The following is a 20,377-nucleotide window of genomic DNA, read 5'->3' as shown; positions in this document are numbered from 1 at the left end:
TTGCAATAATCCTCCCATTCATTAGCCTATGAAATTACCCAGCCCATGAAAGAACTAAGTCTGCCACATTTAGAGGCCACCACTCTCGCCTTCTGCGGTGGCTCACACTCTGTGAAGTGAGTTTCTCTCTGAATAAATCCACTTCTTACCACTTTGCCTCTCAATTGTCTGTGATGAGACATCAAGAACCTGAGCTTCACAACTGTGGGTTTTGGCTGGGTTCAAGTCCTAGCCTGAGTGCTTCCCTGGTGGCTCAGAGGTTAAAGTGTCCACCTGCAATGCGGGAGACCTGGGTTCGATCCCTGGGTCGGGAAGATCCCCTGGAGAAGGAAATGGCACCCCACTCCAGCATTCTTGCCCGGAGAATCCCATGGACAGAGGAGCCTGGTGGGCTACAGTCCACGGGGTCGTAAAGAGTCAGACACGGCTGAGCAACTTCACTTTCTTTCACTTCCTAGTCTGAGGTACACGGTGTTTCGGCAAGGACTCCTATGACCACCCTGTGGGAAGGGGCCACCAGCCACCCCGACCCCACCTTTGCCCTCTATCGGGTTGACTGGCGTCCTCACAGCAGCACCTACGAGAACAGAAGCCCCAAAGGACAGGTGCTTTCCTGGTTTGATTCACTGTGTCCCAGCTGCTGAGGACACTGGTGTGATTTTTCTTCTTTTGGCTGCACTGAGGCATGCAGGATCTTAGTTCCCTAACCGGGCACTGAACTGGAAGGCAGCCACTGGAAGGCAGCCACTGGACCACGGGAAAAGTCCCATCTGGTATGTTTTAAGTACTAAATAAATATTTTGCCTGAATTTTCATATTAAAGTTTTCTTCTTTTACTGCTTTATGGTCTACCCGTCCCCCACTAGAATATTAGTTCCATGAGGGCAAGACCTTGTCTAAGTTGCCACACTTGGATCAGTGGATGGCGCATGACTGATTCTGAAGAAATGAATGAGTTCCTCAGTAGTTGGGGGTCCTGACGCCCTAGTCCGTGTCCTCTCTGGCTGGGTTGGAGAGTGTCACAACTTGTCACACCCAAGGGGCACACTGTCTCTACAACAGGGGACACGATGTGATAGTTAAGAGCATAATCCTGATTTGAATATTGCCTCCGTTAATACTGGTCTGTGAAATCAGCAAGTTGCTTAACCTCTCTGAGCCTTAGTTTCCTCATCTTGGCAGAGTTGTTCGGGTGGAATTCAGTGAGATCACATGTGAACCCGCCATGGGGCACTCAGTAGAGGTTAGTAAGTGCAGGGCAGTGTAATTGCTTGGAGCGATGTTCCTGGCCCACGTGCCTGTACCACAGAAAATGCCAATGCCTTGGCACGAGAGACTGCAAGGCAGTGCTGCCCATGGTGGAAGCACAGGCCCCTCGTTCCTCAGGACATTACTCATGTGCCATTCATCTGCCCTCCCTGGTGACTGCCAAACGCACAGAAGCTGGAGACTCACATTCACATCCAGGAAATGGAGATACGCGCGGCCAAAGGAGCCCTCGGGCAGACTCCGGAGCTTGCCCATGTCGAGGGTGGACAGCGAGATCCGGGGACGCTCCCTGTGAAGCAGAAGGCAGGACTCAGATACTGGGAAGGCACCAGCAAAGGCAGGTGAAAGGTCCAGCTAGATTAAGGGTGTGAGAGGTGAAGGGGCAGAGGGCAGCAACGGGGTCAAGTCCTAATGCAGCCTCTACTACTGGCCAGGCCAGTGGCAGGGACTGAAGAGACTACCACAAGCTAAGGCTGTGGTTCCTGCCTTAGGTAAATAGGCCTCAGACGTGATCTGGGTATTCACACAGGGCACTGCAGGGGTGCGGGTTACAGGCAGCATATGCTATGGGACATTAGTGAACGCACAAGAGCCCTGTTGTTGGAACAGGGCTGAGGCCACCATACTGCACTGTCCAGAGGTCATCAGAGTTGTCTATGTGAATGACATCCATGGAGTTGGGCAGTGCCCAGCCTGTGCAACCATCCATGGCCATGGTATCAAGAAGAGTTCCCTAGAGGAACACCATGTGATTCCAGAGAAATCAGAATCCCCAAAGAATGCCCTCAATCCCCCAGGCAGAGCTGGGACCTACTGCAGGATCTGGGCACCCTCTGGATCCCTCTTCATCTGGTCCCTGAGGACCTTCAGGGTACGGCGTCCTGTGGTCTCTCCCAGAACTGCAACCATGTCTGAAAGGAAAAAAAATGGGGACAAATGGAGGCTATGATCTTAGGTAAATTATCTGACCTGGTCTAAACTTTAATTTCATATATGATAAGAGTATCTAGCTCTTAGTTATGAAGATTCAAGTTAAACAGTGAATCACCTGACACCCAGTAAAGCTCAGTACGGCTACAGTTATTACTGTTATCAGTCTAATGGGGTGAGGTGGCTCTGGCTAGCACCATGTTCCAAAGAGTTAATAAATCACTTTCACATCCATCATCAGGACAGAATGTCACGTCTCTGTGGATGGATAGACTCTGGTATCAGACAGTGCTCGGTTCAAGCCCCATTTTGATCACAATGTAGGTGACTGTGTGAAAACTGCTTCATGTTTCCAATCTTTAGGGTCCTAATATGTGAAGTGCACGTAATACCTTTCTTTTACGGTTAATGTTAAAAGTCAAGAAGGTTGCACATATAGAACACTTAACACAGTGAGCAAGTAAAATAAGGACTCAGTGAGCAGTCAGCATTATCATTTTTACTGGAAAGAATAACAGTGCTTTCAGGTCTAAGAATCCTAGAGGGCATGAGAAAAACACTGTAGGATCCCAAAGTGTCCCATTAAAACATCCAGCAAACATTTATCGAGCATTTATTATGTGCCATGCATGATCCCAAATGCTAACAGGATGTTATCATTTGATGGGTGCTCATAAATTATCTAGTCCAGAGGTTCTGTGTGTCTGGGTAACAGAATCTCCCAGGAAGCAGTTTAAAAAGGCAGAAGCTCAGATCCCACTTTCCTTCTATCCTCCCCTACCCACTCCTGGCAGATTCCAATTGTGTAAATTTAGGGTGGGACCCTGGCATCTACATTTTTATGAATGTTTCGGATGATTATAACTTGCAGCCAGGTTTGGGTACCCTGGCCTAGTCTAATCTACAGTTAACCAAGCAAACGCGGAGGCTTTGACAATGGCTGACAATGGCCTGGCTTTCAAGGCAAGGGCACACCGGGCCCCGGACCCCCGCTGTTGTTCAGTCACTCAGTCCTGTCCGACTCTTAGCGACCTCATGGACTGCAACAGGCCAGCCTTCCCTGTCCTTCACTATCTCCTGCAGTTTGCTCAAACTCATGTCCATTGAGTCGGTGATGCCATCCAACGATCTCATCCTCTGTGCCCCGCTTCTCCTCCTGCCTTCAATCTTTCCCAGCATCGGAGTCTTTTCCAATGAGTTGGCTCTTCGCATCAGGTGGCCAAAGCATTGGAGCTTCAGCATCACTCCGGATCCCTAGTTGCCCCAGTAAAGCGCCTGCAGCGCAGGCTGCCTTACCGTGGCGATAGGGATCGTACAGCGCCATCCCGGCAGAGCCGGCGGCCAGCAGCACCTTCTGCAGCACGGAGGTGGGGATGTGTTCGGGGTAGAGCAGGCCGGTGCCATGGCTCACGGCTCTGAAGGGAACACCTGCGGGGCAAGAAAACAGCCGCGCGGTCAAAAGAGCGGAGCGGGGCAAGTCCCCGGCCCTCCTTCCCGCGCCCCTGCCGCTTGCCTGCAGGAGGGCCGGGACCGCCCGGGAAGGCGCAGAGCGGGCGCAGGACCCGGCGCAGCAGCGTCGCCATGGCAGCGGGGACCGTCAGACGTCCTGGGGGTGGGGGTGGGGGAATGAGCGGGGCAAGGCCGACTCCACCCCCACACCCCGCTCTCAAACTTCTCTGGCGACGGCGCGCCGGAGAAGTCAAAAGGACTCGAGCCCTACTGCGCTGAGTGGGGAGGGCCTTTTGGGCGGGAAAAATAGCACGGACAGGAAAAGTCTCTCGCTGAGCATGAGAAAACCTAGGCAACCCCTTTGTCACCTACACCCATGGATATAAAATCCTCCTCATTTCACCTCACCTCCAAGAGAGGTCTCCAAGTAAGCCTCGCCACGTTTGGGGTTCAGCACCGGACCCTACGTCCTTCTCCGTCGCACGTTTCCCCCCCGAGGATAATAAGAATCGAACCTCTTCCGGCCGTGAAACATGGCGGCGCCCATTGGTAATAGCACATTTGGGGGCGGGACCATACAGCACTTCCGTCCGCTTTCAGCTGTTCTGCGAGCTCGGGTCCCGCGGGCTTCAGGTATGGGGTCCGCCGGCCTGGCTCGGCTGCAGGGGCTCTTCGCAGTCTACAAGCCCCCCGGGCTAAAATGGAAGCATCTACGGGATACCGTGGAGCTGCAGCTTCTGAAAGGTGAGTGCCTCGAGCCAGACCCAGGATCCCGCTCCCTTTCCCCAGGAGTCCATCTCAGTTTCTGATCCTTGTTGCAAAATAAGATCGTGTGACCCAGTCGTCTGGGCAGAGCCATTTCCTAATTGTCTCTTCGGTTCACAGTACCTCGCTTTCTCCCGTGTTCAGATGGGTAAACAGATTCAGTACTGTCCGTGGTCATAAGTAATTAATAAGTGGTAAAGTCGAGAAAGCTGAGCGCCAAAGAATGGATGCTTTTGAACTGTGGTGTTGGAGAAAACTCTTGAGAGTCCCTTGGACTGCAAGGAGATCCAACCAGTCCATTCTGAAGGAGATCAGCCCTGGGATTTCTTTGGAAGGAATGATGCTAAAGCTGAAACTCCAGTACTTTGGCCACCTCATGCAAAGAGTTGACTCATTGGAAAAGACTCTGATGCTGGGAGGGATTGAGGGCAGGAGGAGAAGGGGACGACAGAGGATGAGATGGCTGGATGGCATCACCGACTCGATGGACGTGAGTTTGAATGAAACCCGGGAGTTGGTGATGGACAGGGAGGCCTGGCGTGCTGCAGTTCATGGGGTCACAAAGAGTCAGACACGACTGAGTGACTGAACTGAACTGAAAGTCAAGATTTGAACCCAAGTCTGTTTCTTAACTTCTGCTCTTCTCTGCACCGTGGGCTTTCAGCTGTCTTCTACAACAGAGTCGATGAGATGTTCTTTATGTGTATTCAGGTCTCAATGCTGGGAAGCCTCCTGCCCCTAAACAGCGTGTTCGCTTCCTGTTGGGACCCGTGGAAGGCAGCGAAGAGAAGGAGCTGACCCTCACAGCCACCTGTGTGCCCACACTCATCGACCATCCGCTGGGTAATGCACATTCGGGAAAGGGGCTGGGTGTCGCTTCCCCGGGAAATCCCTGCCCAAAGTCAGTGTGTCCCAGCCAGACTCCTCCTGTCCCAGACCAATGTAGGACCACAGTGGCAATGAAGTATTTGACCAGAGATTGGCAGAATTTCCTGGAAAGGGCTAGGTAGTCAATATTTTAGGCTTTGCAGGTTTCTGTCGTTGTAGTGCAGAAGCAGCTATCGACAGTGTGTAATGAGCCTGGCTGTGTTCCAGTAACACTTTACCTGTGGATTTGTTGTTGTTTAGTCACTAAGTTGTGTTCTCTAAGTTTGATTCATTTGGGACCTTGTGGATTGTAGCCTGCCAGGCTCCTCTGTTCATAGGATTTCCCAGGCAAGAATCCTGGAATGCGTTGCCATATCCTTCTCAAGGGGATTGAACCTGCATCTCCTGCATTGGCCGGATTCTTTACCACTGAGCCACCAGGGAAACCAGGCATCACTGACTGAATGGATATGAGTTAGAGTAAACTCCGGGAGTTGGCGATGGACAGGGAGGCCTGGCGTGCTGGAGTCCATGGGGTCGCAAAGAGTTGGACACGACTGAGCGACTGAACTGAACTGACCGTGGAAGCCCCTTACTTGTGGATACTGACATTTGAATTTCATGTATTTTTCATATATCATGAAATAGTATTCTTTTCATTTTTTTAAAACCACTTATCATTTTAATTTGTGGGCCGTAAAAAAGCAAAACTTGAGGATTTGACCTGTGGACTGTAGTTTGCTGACCCCTTTATTATTCTGGGATTCCAGGTAAAAGTTGAGACCCTCAGGTAGAAGTCTTAAGGACAGAATTTGGAGCTCCTGTGAAAGAGTGACTTAAAAAATTTTTTTTTATTTTATTGAAGTATATTTGATTTACAATATTGTGTCAATTTGTGCTGTACAGCAAAGTGAACCAGTCCATTCTAAAGGAGATCAGCCCTGGGTGTTCTTTGGAAGGAATGATGCTAAAGCTGAAACTCCAGTACTTTGGCCACCTCATGCGAAGAGTTGACTCATTGGAAAAGACTCTGATGCTGGGAGGGATTGGGAGCAAGAGGAGAAGGGGATGACAGAGGATGAGATGGCTGGATGGCATCACTGACTCGATGGACGTGAGTCTCAGTGAATTCCGGGAGTTGGTGATGAACAGGGAGGCCTGGCGTGCTGCGATTCATGGGGTTGCAAAGAGTTGGACATGACTGAGCGACTGATCTCATCTGATCTGATGTATACATTCTATTTCACATTCTTTTCCATTATGGTTTATCACAGTATATTTATCCTTTCTACGTGTATGTGTGTGTGCATGTGTGTGTGTGTGTGTGCACGCGCGCTCAGTCGCTCAGTTGTGTCCCACTCTTTGCAACCCCGTGGACTGTAGCCAGGCTTCTCTGTCCATGGAATTTTCCAGGCAAGAATACTGGACTGGGCTGCCATTTCCTTCTCCAGGGGGTCTTCCGGACGCTGGGATCAAGTGTGAATCTCTTGTGTCTCCTGCATTGGCAGGTGGATTCTTTCCCACTGTGCCACCTGGGAAGCCCATTTTATATAAAATAGTTTGCATCTGCTAATCCCAAACTCGCAATTCATCATTCCCCTACTTCCCTTCCCCTTTGACAACCACAAATCTGTTCTCTATGTCTGTGAAGAGTGACATTTTATAGTCAATGAAGCTAACCAATGGTGAAACTAGTTCCGATAATGAGCCCCCATTATTAGATATAATTAAAGTATATGTTTGGGAGGCTATAGGAAGGCTAAGGAGCTTAGAGGCCAGGAACCTCTAAAACTGCTTGGACAGAAATACTCAGTGAGTCAACAGTATTCAGTTCAGTTGCTCAGTCGTGCCCAACTCTTTGCGACCCCACAGACTGTAGCAGGTCAGGCTTCCCTGTCCATCACCAACTCCCAGAGCTTTTTCAAACTCATGTCCATCCAGTCGGTGATGCCACCCAACCATCTCATCCTCTGTCATCCCCTTCTCCTCCTGGCTTCAATCTTACCCAGCATCAGGGTCTTTTCTAGTGAGTCAGTCCTTCGCATCAGGTAGCCAAAGTATTGGAGTTTCAGCTTCATCATCAGTCCATCTAATGAATATTCAGGACTGATTTCCTTTAGGACTCATTGGTTTGATCTCCTTGCAGTCCAAAGGACTTTCAAGAGTCTTTTCAAACACCATAGTTCAAAAGCATCAATCTTTGGCACTCAGCTTTCTTTAAAGTCCAACTCTCCCATCCATACATAACTACTGGAAAAACCATAGCTTTGACTAAAGGGACCTTTGTTGGCAAAGTAATGTCTCTGCTTTTTAATATGCTGTCTAGGTTGGTCATAGCTTTTCTTCCAACGAGCAAGCATCTTTTAATTTCATGGCTGCAGTCACCATCTGCAGTGATTTTGGAGCTCAAGAAAATAAGGTCTCTTACCATTTCCATTGTTTCCCCATCTATTTGCCATGAAGTGGTGGGACTAGATGCCATGATCTTAGTGTTCTGAATGTTGAGTTTTAAGCCAACTTTTTCACTCACCTCTTTCACTTTCATCAAGAAGCTCTTTAATTCTTCTCTGCTTTCTGCCATGGGGATGGTGTCATCTGCATATCTGAGGTTATTGATATTTCTCTTGGCAGTCTTGATTCCAGCTTGTGATTCATCCAGCCCGGCATTTCACATGATGTACTCTGCATATAAATTAAATAAGCAGGGTTACAATATACAGCCTTAATGTACTCCTTTCCCAATTTGGAACCAGTCTGTTGTTCCATGTCAAGTTCTAACTGTTGCTTCTTGACCTACGTACAGGTTTCTCAGGAGGTAGGTAAGGTGGTCTGGTATTCTCATCTCTAAGAATTTCCCACCATTTCCAAAACCCCTTGGACAGAAATATTCAATGAGTCCACAGTATAACAACAGCAATAGGAAGTATGATGTGTTGAGGGCCTACTCTGTACTAAGTACTATGTTAGGCTTTTCCCAAGTACCATCTCACTGAATCCTGTGAAGTGGGTCCTAGTCCCATTTCACAAATGATAAGATGGAAGTTCAGTGTTGGCTAATGTTAAATCATGTAGCCTGGATTCATTAGGCTCTTAACTACCCCGTACTGTTACCCTAGGTTCCTCTTGATCTTCAGAAATGTAAAAGCTTCTAGCTCATTCCTGCATTCTTCATTTTTTTTTTTTTTTGGACATCTTTCCTGAAGTATAATTTATGTATAAAAACCTGTACATAATTATATCAGTTTGATGAGTCATTCATTCTTTTGGCAAATGGGTTATTTCCTGAGCAGTCAGTGAGTTCTGGGCTCTGTGAACACACAGACTCAGGAATTCGCAGCCTCCATTTTCTCACTGGGAGACTGTCCAGAACCCGCCTTCCACAGGAGCTGGATAGGGAATCCCCCAGTCTTAATTCCAGTGTTCTGCCCAGTGCACTCAAAGCCCTTCATTGAGGGAATGGTGACAGGCAGACTTAACAGGCCTTTTGGGTTGCCTTTTCTCTGGGCCCCGGAAACTGATGAATGGTTTGGGACCCCAGGTTCCTTGGTGGGGAAGCCTGAAAGTCCAGCTTGATGCTGATTTGGGCTCCATGAGGCAACATTCTAGGAATGAGATTGCCATGTGGGCCTAAAGCCATCCTGGAGGCTGGGTTCATTGGATAAAGACCTCATTTGTTTCTTTCCAGTTCGTGGACTCGCATTCACCAGCCTGAAAGTTGGCGTGGGACACCGGCTGGATTCCCAGGCGTCTGGGGTGCTTGGTAGGTGGTATGGTGAGCCTGGGATGCAGTGATAGAGGCCTGGGGAGTTCTGAGGAGCCCAGTCCGCTTCTCAACTGACTGCCACTTCCCACTCCTGCCTTCCTCCCCGATCCCTCCCAAGTCTGATGTCTAGGAAGAAACTGGTGGGAAGAGGGATGTCCTGATCGTCCACCCTTATCAAGTGACCCTTGCCTGTGACATGTGGTTTGAAACCCTTTGTACACATGAATCACCATAACAGTGTTATTTGGTAGATACCGTATGGTTTTAGGAAGAAAAGTTAGCCTCGAGGAGCACAGATGATTTGTCTTGGGTCATGTAGCGAGTGAGTCCCTGGACCAGAGAGGGAAAGCCTCTTGCTTATGTGGGGTAGCCAAGTGCCTGACCCTGGCCCCGCTGGCAGAGCTCTGGATGTCGCTGGGCACACAAAGCCCTGAGTCATGAGCCATCTGTGTCCCCAGGGTCAGGCGGTGGCCACGTTCTCCATGCACAATAGTCACAGCAACTTGTCCTACTTCCTGGGACACAGGCGGGTGGATGTGATCTCATGTACCCCTCCCGGGGTAGCCTCTCCAGGAGTGAATGGAGGGTCATTCTTTCCTTCAGCCAGAGGGAGAAACAGACCCGAGGAAAGGCAGGGAGTGGCCACAATGCCCCTGCTTATTGGGTCTGTCCTTTGTGCTCACCGCTTCCTTCCTGCTCATTGCCTCCGTCATCACAACACCCACAGGGATCAGACAGTAATTTTATCCCCATTTTGCTGATGCGGAGCCTGAGACCCCAGGACGTTAAAGGACATGCTGAGAACCATCCCCAGATGGGAGTATAGGTCTGTGTGACTGGGCTGGTGGTCTCTTACTTTTGAGTGTCAGGATCCCCAGGGAGCTTGCTAAGGATCATAGCCCTCCACCCCCACTCCCACTTTGAGTCAGTCAGTATATGTGGCTGGGACCCAGAAATCTGCCTTTTCACACACGTGTCCAGAGGCTACCTTGCTTCCAGTAGAAGATGCTCTCCTTGCCCCCTGGCTGCCACACCCATCAGCAGTGGGAGTGTTCCGCTAGACGGGGTGGGGGTTGGAGAGCCCAGGGGAACCGGAAGGGGGAGCCCAGTGTAAGATCAGGCTGGGGTACCTTTCAGTGCTCGGCGTGGGACACGGACGCAGGCTCCTCACTGACATGTACAACGCTCACCTCACCAAGGTATGGGGGCTGGGGACCACCTGCTTATCCCTCCGCCCTTTCCCTGGGGGTCACTGGTAGGATTCTGAAGCGGAGAGGATTCCACAAGGGATACTCCGGACATCAGACGGCATTTTGGGGCAGGGCAAGTCTTGTGCTAGGGGAAGCTGTAACAACAGCATCATCGTGACAGCTGGCGTTGTCCCATGCTGACTGTTCTGTGCCTAGCCGTGTTTGGACCCCATCATGGATGCCTTACAGCATCCCCGTGAGATGGGATCTACTGTTAACCCATTTTACAGACGAAAGAATGAGGCCCCAAAGAGGAGATGACACTTGTTCTGGTTCACACAGCCTTTATTTCTTAAATTTTTTTGGCCACACCACTGGGCTTGCAGGATCTTAGTTCCTCAACCAGGGATTGAACCCTTGGCCCCAGCGGTGAAAGTGCAGAGTCCTACCCATTGGACTGCCAGGGAATTTCCTCACACGGCCTCTAAGGAGGCAGAGCTGGGATTTGAACCTGGGTCTGTCTGACCCCAGAGCCTGATCTTGATACCACTGCATTCTCTCCGCAATGCTGAGAAGTGGATACCACCGTCTTGGCGTCAGGGAGCTTGCATCCCTGCTGAGCCGTGGGGTCTGGCTTCACGAGTGTGTGCAGAGATACCACATTAGGAGACCCAGGGTGTGCGTGGTTAAGAGCAGAGACTGGAGTCAAGTGGCTTCACTGTAAGACTCCAGCTTGTAGCACTGTTGGAGCCAGCTCCGTGTCCCGGGCTGGATTACTTAACATCTATGTGCGTCCATTTCCTCATCTTTGAAATGGGAGTGAAAACAGTACCTCCTCCGCGGGCTTACTGTGAAGATTAAATCAGTGGCAGTGTGGAACGGGCTCAGCACAGCCACTCGCACGTGGTGGGTGCTCAGTCGATGTCCCCGCTGTCACCCTCAGTCGTTGTCGTTACTCTTACCTGAGGCAGAGGCAGGGAGCTACACAGATCGTATTTGGAGGGAAGAGAGAAGCCGGCAGTTGCCGGGGAGGGGCCTGGGAGGCTCCAGTGTCAGGTTGGATGGAAGTGGAGAGGCATGGAGGCTGGGGGTGGTCACAGGGTGGCTCTGGGCGCCCTGTGCAGGCTGCCGATGCTGCTTGCTGTCACAGGAAAGTCTGGTGGAGAGGCATGGAGGCTGGGGGTGCTCACAGGGTGGCTCTGGGCGCCCTGTGCAGGCTGCCGATGCTGCTTGCTGTCACAGGAAAGTCTGGTGCCCTTGCCCAGGAGGCAGCTGGGCAGGGGCTGAGCGCCCGAGCTCCCCAAGCGCCCCCACCCCCAGCCTCAGTCTAGTACCCTGGGGGCCTGAGCTGCTGGACCACACCTCCTTCCTCTGTGCAGGGCTTAGAACATGCCTTGCCTCCCCATCCTCCAGGACTACACCGTGCGCGGCCTCCTGGGCAAAGCCACAGATGACTTCTGTGAGGACGGGCGGCTGGTGGAGAAGACGACGTACGGTAAGAGCCCAAGGGAGTCCTGGGCGGGGGGCAGGAAGAGTGGGTGCTCCCGCCCTTTCACTTGCTTTCTTTATGCTTCACCCCGACGTGGGCCGTGAGGGTCCCTGTCAAACACTCGCAGACACACCAAGCCAGGGCTGGCTCCTGGGGGTGTGGACACATGATTCTGTTTTCCGAGAATGCCCTGTCCTCCCCACGCTTTCTCACCTGGCTTAAATGTCACCTCCCCAGGGAAGCTTCTCCAGCCCCCAGACTCGGACCAGGTATACTGTCAGAAGTCATCGGCTAAAAAAAAAAAAAAAAAAAGAAGTCATCAGCTGACGATCAGTGGTTTTAATGTCTGTCTCCCACCAGGATGTCACCCACGAGAGCAGGATAGTATAGTTCCACTCCCGTGGTCCCCCATGGCACTGGGCCTGGGATGTGGGAAGCGCTGGATGGATCAGTGGATGGGTGATGGATGGATGGATGGGTAGATGGATAGGTGGCTTGTTTTTCATTTCTTGCTCTCCCCATGTTCTAAACTGTCCTGTAGGATCTGTTGCATTTGCTTGTTTGACACGTTTCTGAGCATCAACATGCGCCAGTCATTGTGGGGCGCACATATGGTGAATCAGATGGGGTCCCCAGTATCAGTGATCTCACAGTCTAGCAAGGAGAGCAGACACACCGCTACGTCTTCTGGAGAAGATTAAAAACACGGCAAAGCAATGCTCCGTGTTTGTACTTGTACGTGTGTGTCAACCACCAACAAAGTGTTCTGAAGACAGCTACCAGGTTGACGCTTTTGGGAGAGCGGAAGCTGGAATTTGGAGGAGGGGAGGTGTTTGTTGGTATTGGTCTGGATTTCTGGAAGAAGATTCTTAAGTCATTAAAAACTATTGTAAAAACCCAGGAAAACTAAGTGCCAGGAAAGAGAAGCAGGTAGAGAGTGTCAGGAGCCAGGAGGAGGAAGCTGTTAGCTTCCAGATAAGACAACAGCACGAATGAAACCAGACAGGAGGGATGAGAGGCCCATGCCCTCCCCAGCTGGCCAGCCTTTAGTCCCTACACCTGCTCCCAGAGCTCTGGCCAGTGGAGTCAGAAGTTGGCGCCTGTCCCAGCTGGCCCACAGGCTCGGCCCCACGCGGGTTTGAGCATCCCCAGGCTTTGGTGCTGCCTTCCCCAGAATCCCTCGGTGGGACCAGTATGCAGAGCCTCTCCCACTTGTTGCCAACCCACTTCTGTGTTTGGACAGGTGGCACCCTCCCTCCAGGGATGCCTGGCATGAAAAACCCTGGACTGGGGCTCAGGGGGCCTGGCTTAGAAGAGCAGGCAAGTCATATCATACTATGAGCCTCATTTCCAGAAGAAAGTGGGATTTTTTTTTTTTTTTTGGTTGGTTGGTTTTTTTGGGGTGAGAGGAGGGTGTGGTTTTTTTTTCCCCCAAGCCACATGGCATGCCGGATCTTAGCTCCCTGACCAGGGATCAAACCCATGCCCCCTGCATTGGGAGAGCAGAGTCTTAATGACTAGACCAATCAGGGAAGTCCCAAGAACAAAACGTTCTTAACCTGGAGCCTGTGAATCCCTTGAATTTGTCTTCCAGACGTTGAGTTCATGTGTATATTTCTAAGAAGAGTGTCCAGAGCTTTCATAAGATTCTCAAAGGACTCTTCAACCCCCCGTACATGGGAACCCTGGGACCTAAGGATGCGTGGGACCCCCTCTCAGTTCCAAGGACGGGGCTGATTTGTGGGAAGGAAATTTCTAGCTGTCTCAGTGGGCACCTGTGTGCTTACCACTGCCTGGCTTTTCCAGACCACGTGACCAGAGAGAAGTTGGACCGTATCCTGGCTGTGATCCAAGGTTCCCATCAGAAGGCTCTGGTGACGTAAGAGAGGCCTGGCCCACACCTCCCTGCAAGCGGGACCTCAAGGAATAGCTGGGTGGTTGTTCAGTGGCTAAGCCGTGTCCAACTCTTTATGACTCCATGGACTGCAGCACGCCAGGCTTCCCTGTCCTTCACCATCTCCCAGAGTTTGCTCAAACTCATGTCCATTGAGTCAGTGATGCCATCCAAACATCTCATCCTCTGTTGCCCCCCTCTCCTCCTGCCTTCAGTCTTTCCCAGCATCAGGGTCTTTTCCAGTGAGTTGGCTCTTGGCATCAGGTGGCCAAAGCATTGGAGCTTCGGCTTCAGCATCAGTCCTCCCAACAAATATTCAGGGTTGATTTCCTTTAGGAAGTGCTGTGGGGGGTGGGCGGGGATGGGGGTAGGGCAGTGCTCGAAGGGTAAGAAGTTAACCCGCAGGACTCTTGTAGGCTCTGCCTCCCTGGGGCAGATTCCATGGATCTTCCTTTCTGAGCCCCAAACGAGGCACAAGCGCCCACTCCTTTCAGGGCGAGCAGAAATGTTTCCTTGTGCCAGGGCATGGGCCAGCCCCTGGAGAGATCAAGGGGAACAAGAGACCCTGGTTGGGCTCGTAGGGAATATATGAGCTAACAGAGAAGAAAGCCAGGCGACCACAGCATCTCAGCAGAGTCAGGTGGAAGTAGTCAGTGTAGGTACAACTGAACGGGGGTAGAGCCTGCGGGTCAGGATTGGAGGGCACCGGAAGAGGCTGCTGTGAAGGTGGCTAGAGGAACTGAGAAGGTGGGAAGCGAATGAAGAGCTTCAGGAAAGGCATGAGTGGGGCAGGGCTGGGGTAGGCGGTCAGCTGCCTGATCTGGCCCCTCCTGATCCCCAGGTACTCCAACCTTGACCTACAGACCCAGGAGGCCTATGAGATGGCCGTTAGCGGCGTGATCCGGCCCATGAACAAGTCCCCAATGCTGATCACCGGCATCCGATGCCTCCAGTTTGCGCCTCCGGAATTCCTCTTAGGTAAGTTGCTCCAGGAAGTTGGGGCAGCACCACGGGGCTCCCGAGTTCATGCAGTCACTGTGGGAGACCCTTGCGGAGGCCAGCGTGTGTGAGCGCTGATCTCAGCTGGTCAAGGCAGCAGGGGCCCGCTTCCTTCCCAGCCTGAAGCTGGACTTGGCTAATCGCACGGCTCGCAGAGCAGGTAGATGTCTCCTGCCAAGTCCCCCTTTGAAGCCAGACCTTAACAAGCAGAGGTTATATGTAGTGGCTCCTCTCCAGAGCCGCCCAGTGTCTCAGGTCACTGTGGGGCATCAGACAGCACTTTCCCCTCCGCCCTGATCCCACCCAGCTCAGCACCTGCTCCATCACCACTTCTTTCTTTCTTGTGTTAACAAGGGCTCCTTTCTTGAGTGCTGACCAAGACTCTCCTGATGCTTAATGTGTTATAGAAATGATTCCTAACAACCACCTTTTTTTTTTTTTTTGGCTTCACCATGTGGCTTACCAGATCTTAGTTCACTGACCAGGGATTGAACCCGTGCTCCTTGCAGTGGAAGCATGGTGTCCTAACTACTGGACCACAGGGAAAGTCCCAACCTGGGGGTTCCTCTGAAAAGGCAAATTCTGATTGAACAGGTCTGGATGGGGCCTGAGACTCTGCCTGTCTTAACAGACTTTCAGGGCCTGCCCTGAGCTACACTTGGAGGAGGAAGGGGTCTGGCTAAGGTTATCACACAGCCAGGAGGGCTCCCGGGGTGTGGACCTAGATCGGTGTCATCAGAGGCTGTGCTCCTGACCGCCACCTTGCTGTGTGTCCCTGGCAGAGGTGCAGTGCATGCATGAGACACAGAAGCAGCTGCGAAGGCTGGTGCACGAAATCGGCCTGGAGCTGAAGAGCACCGCTGTCTGTGCCCAGGTGCGGCGGACACGGGACGGCTTTTTCACCCTGGATGATGCCCTCCTGAGGACCCAGTGGGACCTACCGAACATCCAGGATGCCATCCAGGCTGCAGCACCCCGGGTGGCAGCAGAGCTGGAGAAGAGCTTGAGGCCTTGGCTGGGCACCCAGGAGCCCCCTGGTCCAGGCCAGCCCTGGGACTCCAAGAGGCCATGCTCTGCCTTGGGGCCAGAGAGCCACGTGGGGCATTGACAGGCCAGCAGCTGGCGGAACAGTGGATGTCTAAAAATAAGAGCTGGTGGAACAGTGGGTGTCTAAAAATAAGAATTGTTCATGGCTGGAACTGCTAACTGCAGAACATGAGAGCAGGAGGGGCTTTTTTGCACATGACAGAAAGCCTGAAGCTGTAAGAGAAACCATTAACAGGAAGTTCCCTAGTCAGGGAACTAAGATCCTGCAAGCCGTGTAGTGTTGCCAAAGGAAAAAAAAAGATCAACAGACTTAGCCCAGTTAAAAACTCTGTTCAGAGGAAAAGACGCTAAATGAATGACAGATAAAAAATAGTTGTTATAAGTTTAAGCAATAATATTTATAATATATAAAGAGTTCTTACAAAACAATAAGAAAAGCATGACAAGAAAGTTGATCAAATGACGTGAATTGTGTGTTTATATTGAAAAAGCAATCCAGATGGCTAGTAAACCTGAAATGATGTTCAGACTCTAATGATGAAAGACATTCAGATGAAAATGAGATGACTTTTCCTTGCCTTTCAAATAAACTAAGAAAAAGATAACATCCATTATCGGGGAGGATGTGAGAAGATGGGCGATTTATACACTTGGTGCCAAGTTGCTTCAGTCATATCTGACTCTTTGTGACCCACAGACTGTAGCCCGCCAGGCTAGCTCTGTCCATTGGATTCTTCAGGCAAGAAAATGAGTGGGTTGCCATTTCCTTCTCCAGGGGATCTTCCCAAGCCAGGGATCAAACTAGCGTCTCCTGTGTTGGCAGGCAGATTCTTACCACCAGAGCCATCTGGGAATATGCTTGCTAGGAATACACAACTGTGTAACCTTTCAGGAGTAATTCGATGGTATGTATCAGCATTTAAAATACTCCTGCCCTGGGACTTCCTTGGTGGTCTGGTGGTTAAGAATCCGCCTACCAGTGCATGGGACGTGGATTTGATCCCTGCTCTGTGAACTAAGATACCACATGCCCCTGGGTAGCTAAGCCCCACAGTGACTGATTCCTTGAGCTTGTGCTTCGTAACAAGAGAGGGATCAAACTTGGACCCCCTCTGTTGGAAGTACAGAGTCTTAATCACTGGACTGCCAGGGAAGTCCTGGAAGGAAATCATTCTTAACCGAATGAAAACAAGTCGTATTCTGTGGTCCCAGGGATTAGGACTTTGACATGTAAATTTTTGGGGGACATGACTTGACTCACAACAGGTGGTTAGATACTCACCTGGGCTGGCCCAGTGCTTCTCAGAGCCCTGCTGTCCTGTAACCAGAAAACTCCCCCTGAGGTCAGGGGAGGCCCCTTCTTCCCCTCCACTACCCCTGTTATCACCACAGCAGTGGCTGACTGGGGCACGTGTTATGCTGTGGTTAATAAACATTACCCAAGAATTTCTCCATGGGAGCGCTGGGGACCAGGGCTGTTCAAAACTTTCCTCGCTGCCAGCCCAGGGAAGCGGTGAGGGCGCAGGGCGCAGAGTGGCTCCCTGGGGCATGGACTGTAGCTGACCCCTCCAGGGCCTCTTCCATGGGACCCTGGACCATGGAAGAGGAGCTGGGATGTGGATTTGATCCATGCTCTGTGAACTAAGATACCACGTGCCCCAGGGTAACTAACCAAGCAGCTCCTCTTCCATGGTCCAAATAAGAATTTAAGTTTTGACTGAACTGTATATAAGAAGTGTATCTGGGGACTTCCCTGGTGGTCCAGTGACTAAGATTCCACACTCCCAATGCAGGGACCCCAGGTTCTATCCCTAGTCAGGGAACTAGATCCCACATTCCACAACTAAAAGTTGGCACACTGTAGCTAGAAGTTTCCCTGTGCTGTAACTAAGACTGGTGCAGCCAGGTAAAAAATTATTACTTAAAGGAATGGAGACAGTGACAGACTTTTTATTCTTGGGCTCCAAAATCACTGCAGATAGTGACTGCAGCCATGAAATTAAAAGACACTTTCTCCTTGAAAGAAAAACTATGACCAACCCAGACAGCATATTAAAAAGCAGAGACATTACTTTGCCAACAAAGGTCCATCTAGTCAAACCTATGGTTTTTCCAGTGGTCATGTATGGATGTGAGAGTTGGACTATAAATAAAGCTGAGCCCTGAAGCATTGATGCTTTCGAAGTGTGGCATTAAAGAAGACTCTTGAGAGTCCCTTGGACTGCAAGGAGATCCAACCAGTCCATCCTAAAGGAAATCAGTCCTGAATGTTCATTGGAAGGACTGATGCTGAAGCTGAAAGTCCCAATACTTTGGCCACCTGATGCAAAGAACTGACTCATTTGAAAAGACCCTGATGCTGGGAAAGATTGAAGGCAGGAGGAGAAGGGGACAACAGAGGGTGAGATGGTTGTGTGGCATCACCGACTTGATGGACATGAGTTTGAGCAAGCTCTGGGAGTTGGTCATGGACAGGGAAGCCTGGTGTGCTACAGTTCATGGGGTTGTAAAGAGACAACTGAGCGACTGAACTGAAGTGATTGTTTTCTGGTGTGCTGAGTCTTCATTGCTACGCACAGGCTTTCTTTAGTTGCGCTGCGCCGGGGCTGCTCTTCATTGTGGTGCACCACTTCTCATGCGGCAGCTTCTGTTGCGGAACGCAGGCTCTAAGTGCATGGACTTTAGTAGTTGTGGCTGTCAGGACTTAGAGCTTGGGGGCTTCAGCAGTTGCGGTGCAGAGGCTTAGTGCCCCATGGCGTGTGGAATCTTCCTGGACCAGGGATCAAACCTGTGTCCCCTGTAGTGGCAGGCAGATTCTTCACCACTGGACCACCAGGGAAGTCCAGAGACTATAGTAATCCCTGTTTTACAGATGAGGAAACTGAGGCATGAAGGGGACAAATAACAAGCCAAAGGATACCTGACAAGGGAGTCCCGAGCCCGAGACCACATCTGTGCTGTTCGGAGTCAGTGTTACTGACCCCCACACCATCCTGCCTCTTCTCGAGCTATTGCTGCTTTTGTGGGGTTGTTTACTAACCAAGTCCCAGGCCTGGCACATGGTAGGTGCTTAGGCACTTTTTGTTTAAGGAACTGAGTGCCTGGGCTTCCCTGGTGGCTCAGTGGTAAGGACTCTGCCTGCCAATGCAGGTGTCGTGGGTTCGATCCCTGGCCTGGGAGGATCCCATATGCTTCAGAGCAACTAAGCCCATGTACCACAATTCCTGAGCCCACACGCTGCAGCTACTGAAGCCCGGGTGCCCTAGGGCCTGTCCTCTACAGTAAGAGAAGCCACCGCAACAAGAAGCCTAGACTCACCACAACTGGAGACTAGCAGCCCTCACTGTAACTAGAGAGAAATCTGTGTAGCCACGAAGACCCAGCGTAGCCACAGGGAAAAAACAAACAGAGTATCTATTGTGATACTGTGATGTAAAAAGAAGTATGTTTTTGGGTCTTCCTCCCTAGCTCCCAGCCAGAGCTCCTAAAACCCTTGTAATTTCCTAAGCGATAAAGGTGAAAAGAACATCTTGAATATCTTCTGTTGTATGTTTTATGCCCAGTTCCTGAAGGAGCTCTAGAAGGTGAAAGTGGCAAGCACCTTTTCTTATGATAAGCCCCTTTCAGGATGTCCCTAGTGCATCGGCCACTACAGAATCTGCCTGCAGTGCAGGAGACCTGAGTTCGATCCCTGGGTTGGGAAGATCCCCTGGAAAAGGGAAAGGCTACCCACTCCGGTGTTCTTGCCTGGAGAATCCCAGGGATGGGGGAGCGTGGTGGGCTGCCGTCTATGGGGTCGCACAGAGTCGGACATGACTGAAACGACTTAGTAACAGCAGCAGCAGCACCCACTCCAGAATTCTGTCCTGGAGAATTCCATGGACTGTATAGTCCATGGGGTCCCAAAGAGTCAGACACGACTGACTTTCACTTTCCAGTGGTTAAGACTCTGCTTCCAGTGCAAGGGACTCTGGTTCAATCCCTGGTCCAAGAACTAAGAATCCCGCTTGCCTTGGGACAACTAAGTCTATGCGCCACAACTAGAGAGAAGCCCTCAGGCCGCAACAAAGAGCCAGAGAACTAAGACCCAACACAGCCAAATAAATAAAAACAAGCCCCTTTCAGCCACACCCACCTACTTAATAGAAGCGCCATAAAAAACCCAAAGGATGGGGTTTTGAGAGCTGAGTTAGCCAACACATCTGGGTGCTGGGGAAGGGGAGCAGCCAGAGAGGGCTTGGAAACCCAGCACGCCTCCCACATGGCTTGCTTGCCCTGCGGACCTCCACCGTTTGGTCCTTCCTGAGTTGTATTCTCTGTAATAAACTAGTGAACATAAGTGTTTCTCTGAGATGTGTGAGCTGTTTGAGCGAACTTTCAAACTTAAGGAGGGGGTCATGAGAATCCCCAGCTTCAGTCAGCAGCGCGTGTAGGTGACAACCTAGGACGTGTCATCAGTATCCGGAGTGGGGGCAGTCTGCTGGGACTGCGCCCTTGACCTGCATGGTGTGAGTGAACTCCAGGCAGGCCGTGTCAGAACTGAGTTCTATTGTAAGTCACCCAGTCCTGTCCATCAGGAATTACAGAATTGCTTGGTATGGAAAAGCCTCCACATTTGGTGTCAGAAGTACTGTGTACAGAAAGGAAACAGGAGTTTTCACTTGTATATGTGCTCAGTGTATACGTATTACCTGAATAAATAACTGAAGTGGTTA

General features: G+C 51.0%; 2 protein-coding genes across 7 annotated transcripts in view; one reads left to right on the top strand and one right to left on the bottom strand.

Annotated features, from left to right (window-relative positions):
• COQ4 (coenzyme Q4) overlaps positions 1 to 4,141 on the bottom strand; it is a 14,333-nt gene extending 10,192 nt beyond the window's left edge. For 2 of the 6 annotated variants that reach the window (XM_061433682.1, XM_061433683.1), the window contains exons 1-5: positions 4,057 to 4,140; positions 3,713 to 3,805; positions 3,496 to 3,627; positions 2,084 to 2,180; positions 1,456 to 1,558 (exon numbers count right to left, since the gene is read on the bottom strand). In XM_061433682.1, coding sequence (XP_061289666.1) covers positions 1,456 to 1,558; positions 2,084 to 2,180; positions 3,496 to 3,627; positions 3,713 to 3,782 — 402 coding nt within the window. In that variant the 5' untranslated portion in view covers positions 3,783 to 3,805; positions 4,057 to 4,140. Of the gene's footprint in view, positions 1 to 1,455; positions 1,559 to 2,083; positions 2,181 to 3,495; positions 3,628 to 3,712; positions 3,884 to 4,056 lie in introns of those variants that run through there. The other 4 variants (XM_061433684.1, XM_061433685.1, XM_061433686.1 and 1 more) reach the window with 3 other exon arrangements.
• On the top strand, positions 4,073 to 20,377 carry TRUB2 (TruB pseudouridine synthase family member 2). The gene is made up of 8 exons (XM_061433680.1): positions 4,073 to 4,392; positions 5,125 to 5,256; positions 8,966 to 9,040; positions 10,181 to 10,242; positions 11,647 to 11,728; positions 13,529 to 13,601; positions 14,458 to 14,594; positions 15,398 to 20,377. Exons 1-8 carry the CDS (start codon positions 4,182 to 4,184, stop codon positions 15,721 to 15,723), a joined length of 1,098 nt encoding a protein of 365 aa, XP_061289664.1. The 5' UTR covers positions 4,073 to 4,181; the 3' UTR covers positions 15,724 to 20,377.

The sequence above is a fragment of the Bos javanicus genome, chromosome 11, assembly GCF_032452875.1.
Source record: "Bos javanicus breed banteng chromosome 11, ARS-OSU_banteng_1.0, whole genome shotgun sequence".
In the NCBI taxonomy this organism is placed as follows: domain Eukaryota; kingdom Metazoa; phylum Chordata; class Mammalia; order Artiodactyla; family Bovidae; genus Bos; species Bos javanicus.
Note: the sequence above shows the minus strand (reverse complement) of the source record. Positions and strands in the feature narration are given on the sequence as shown.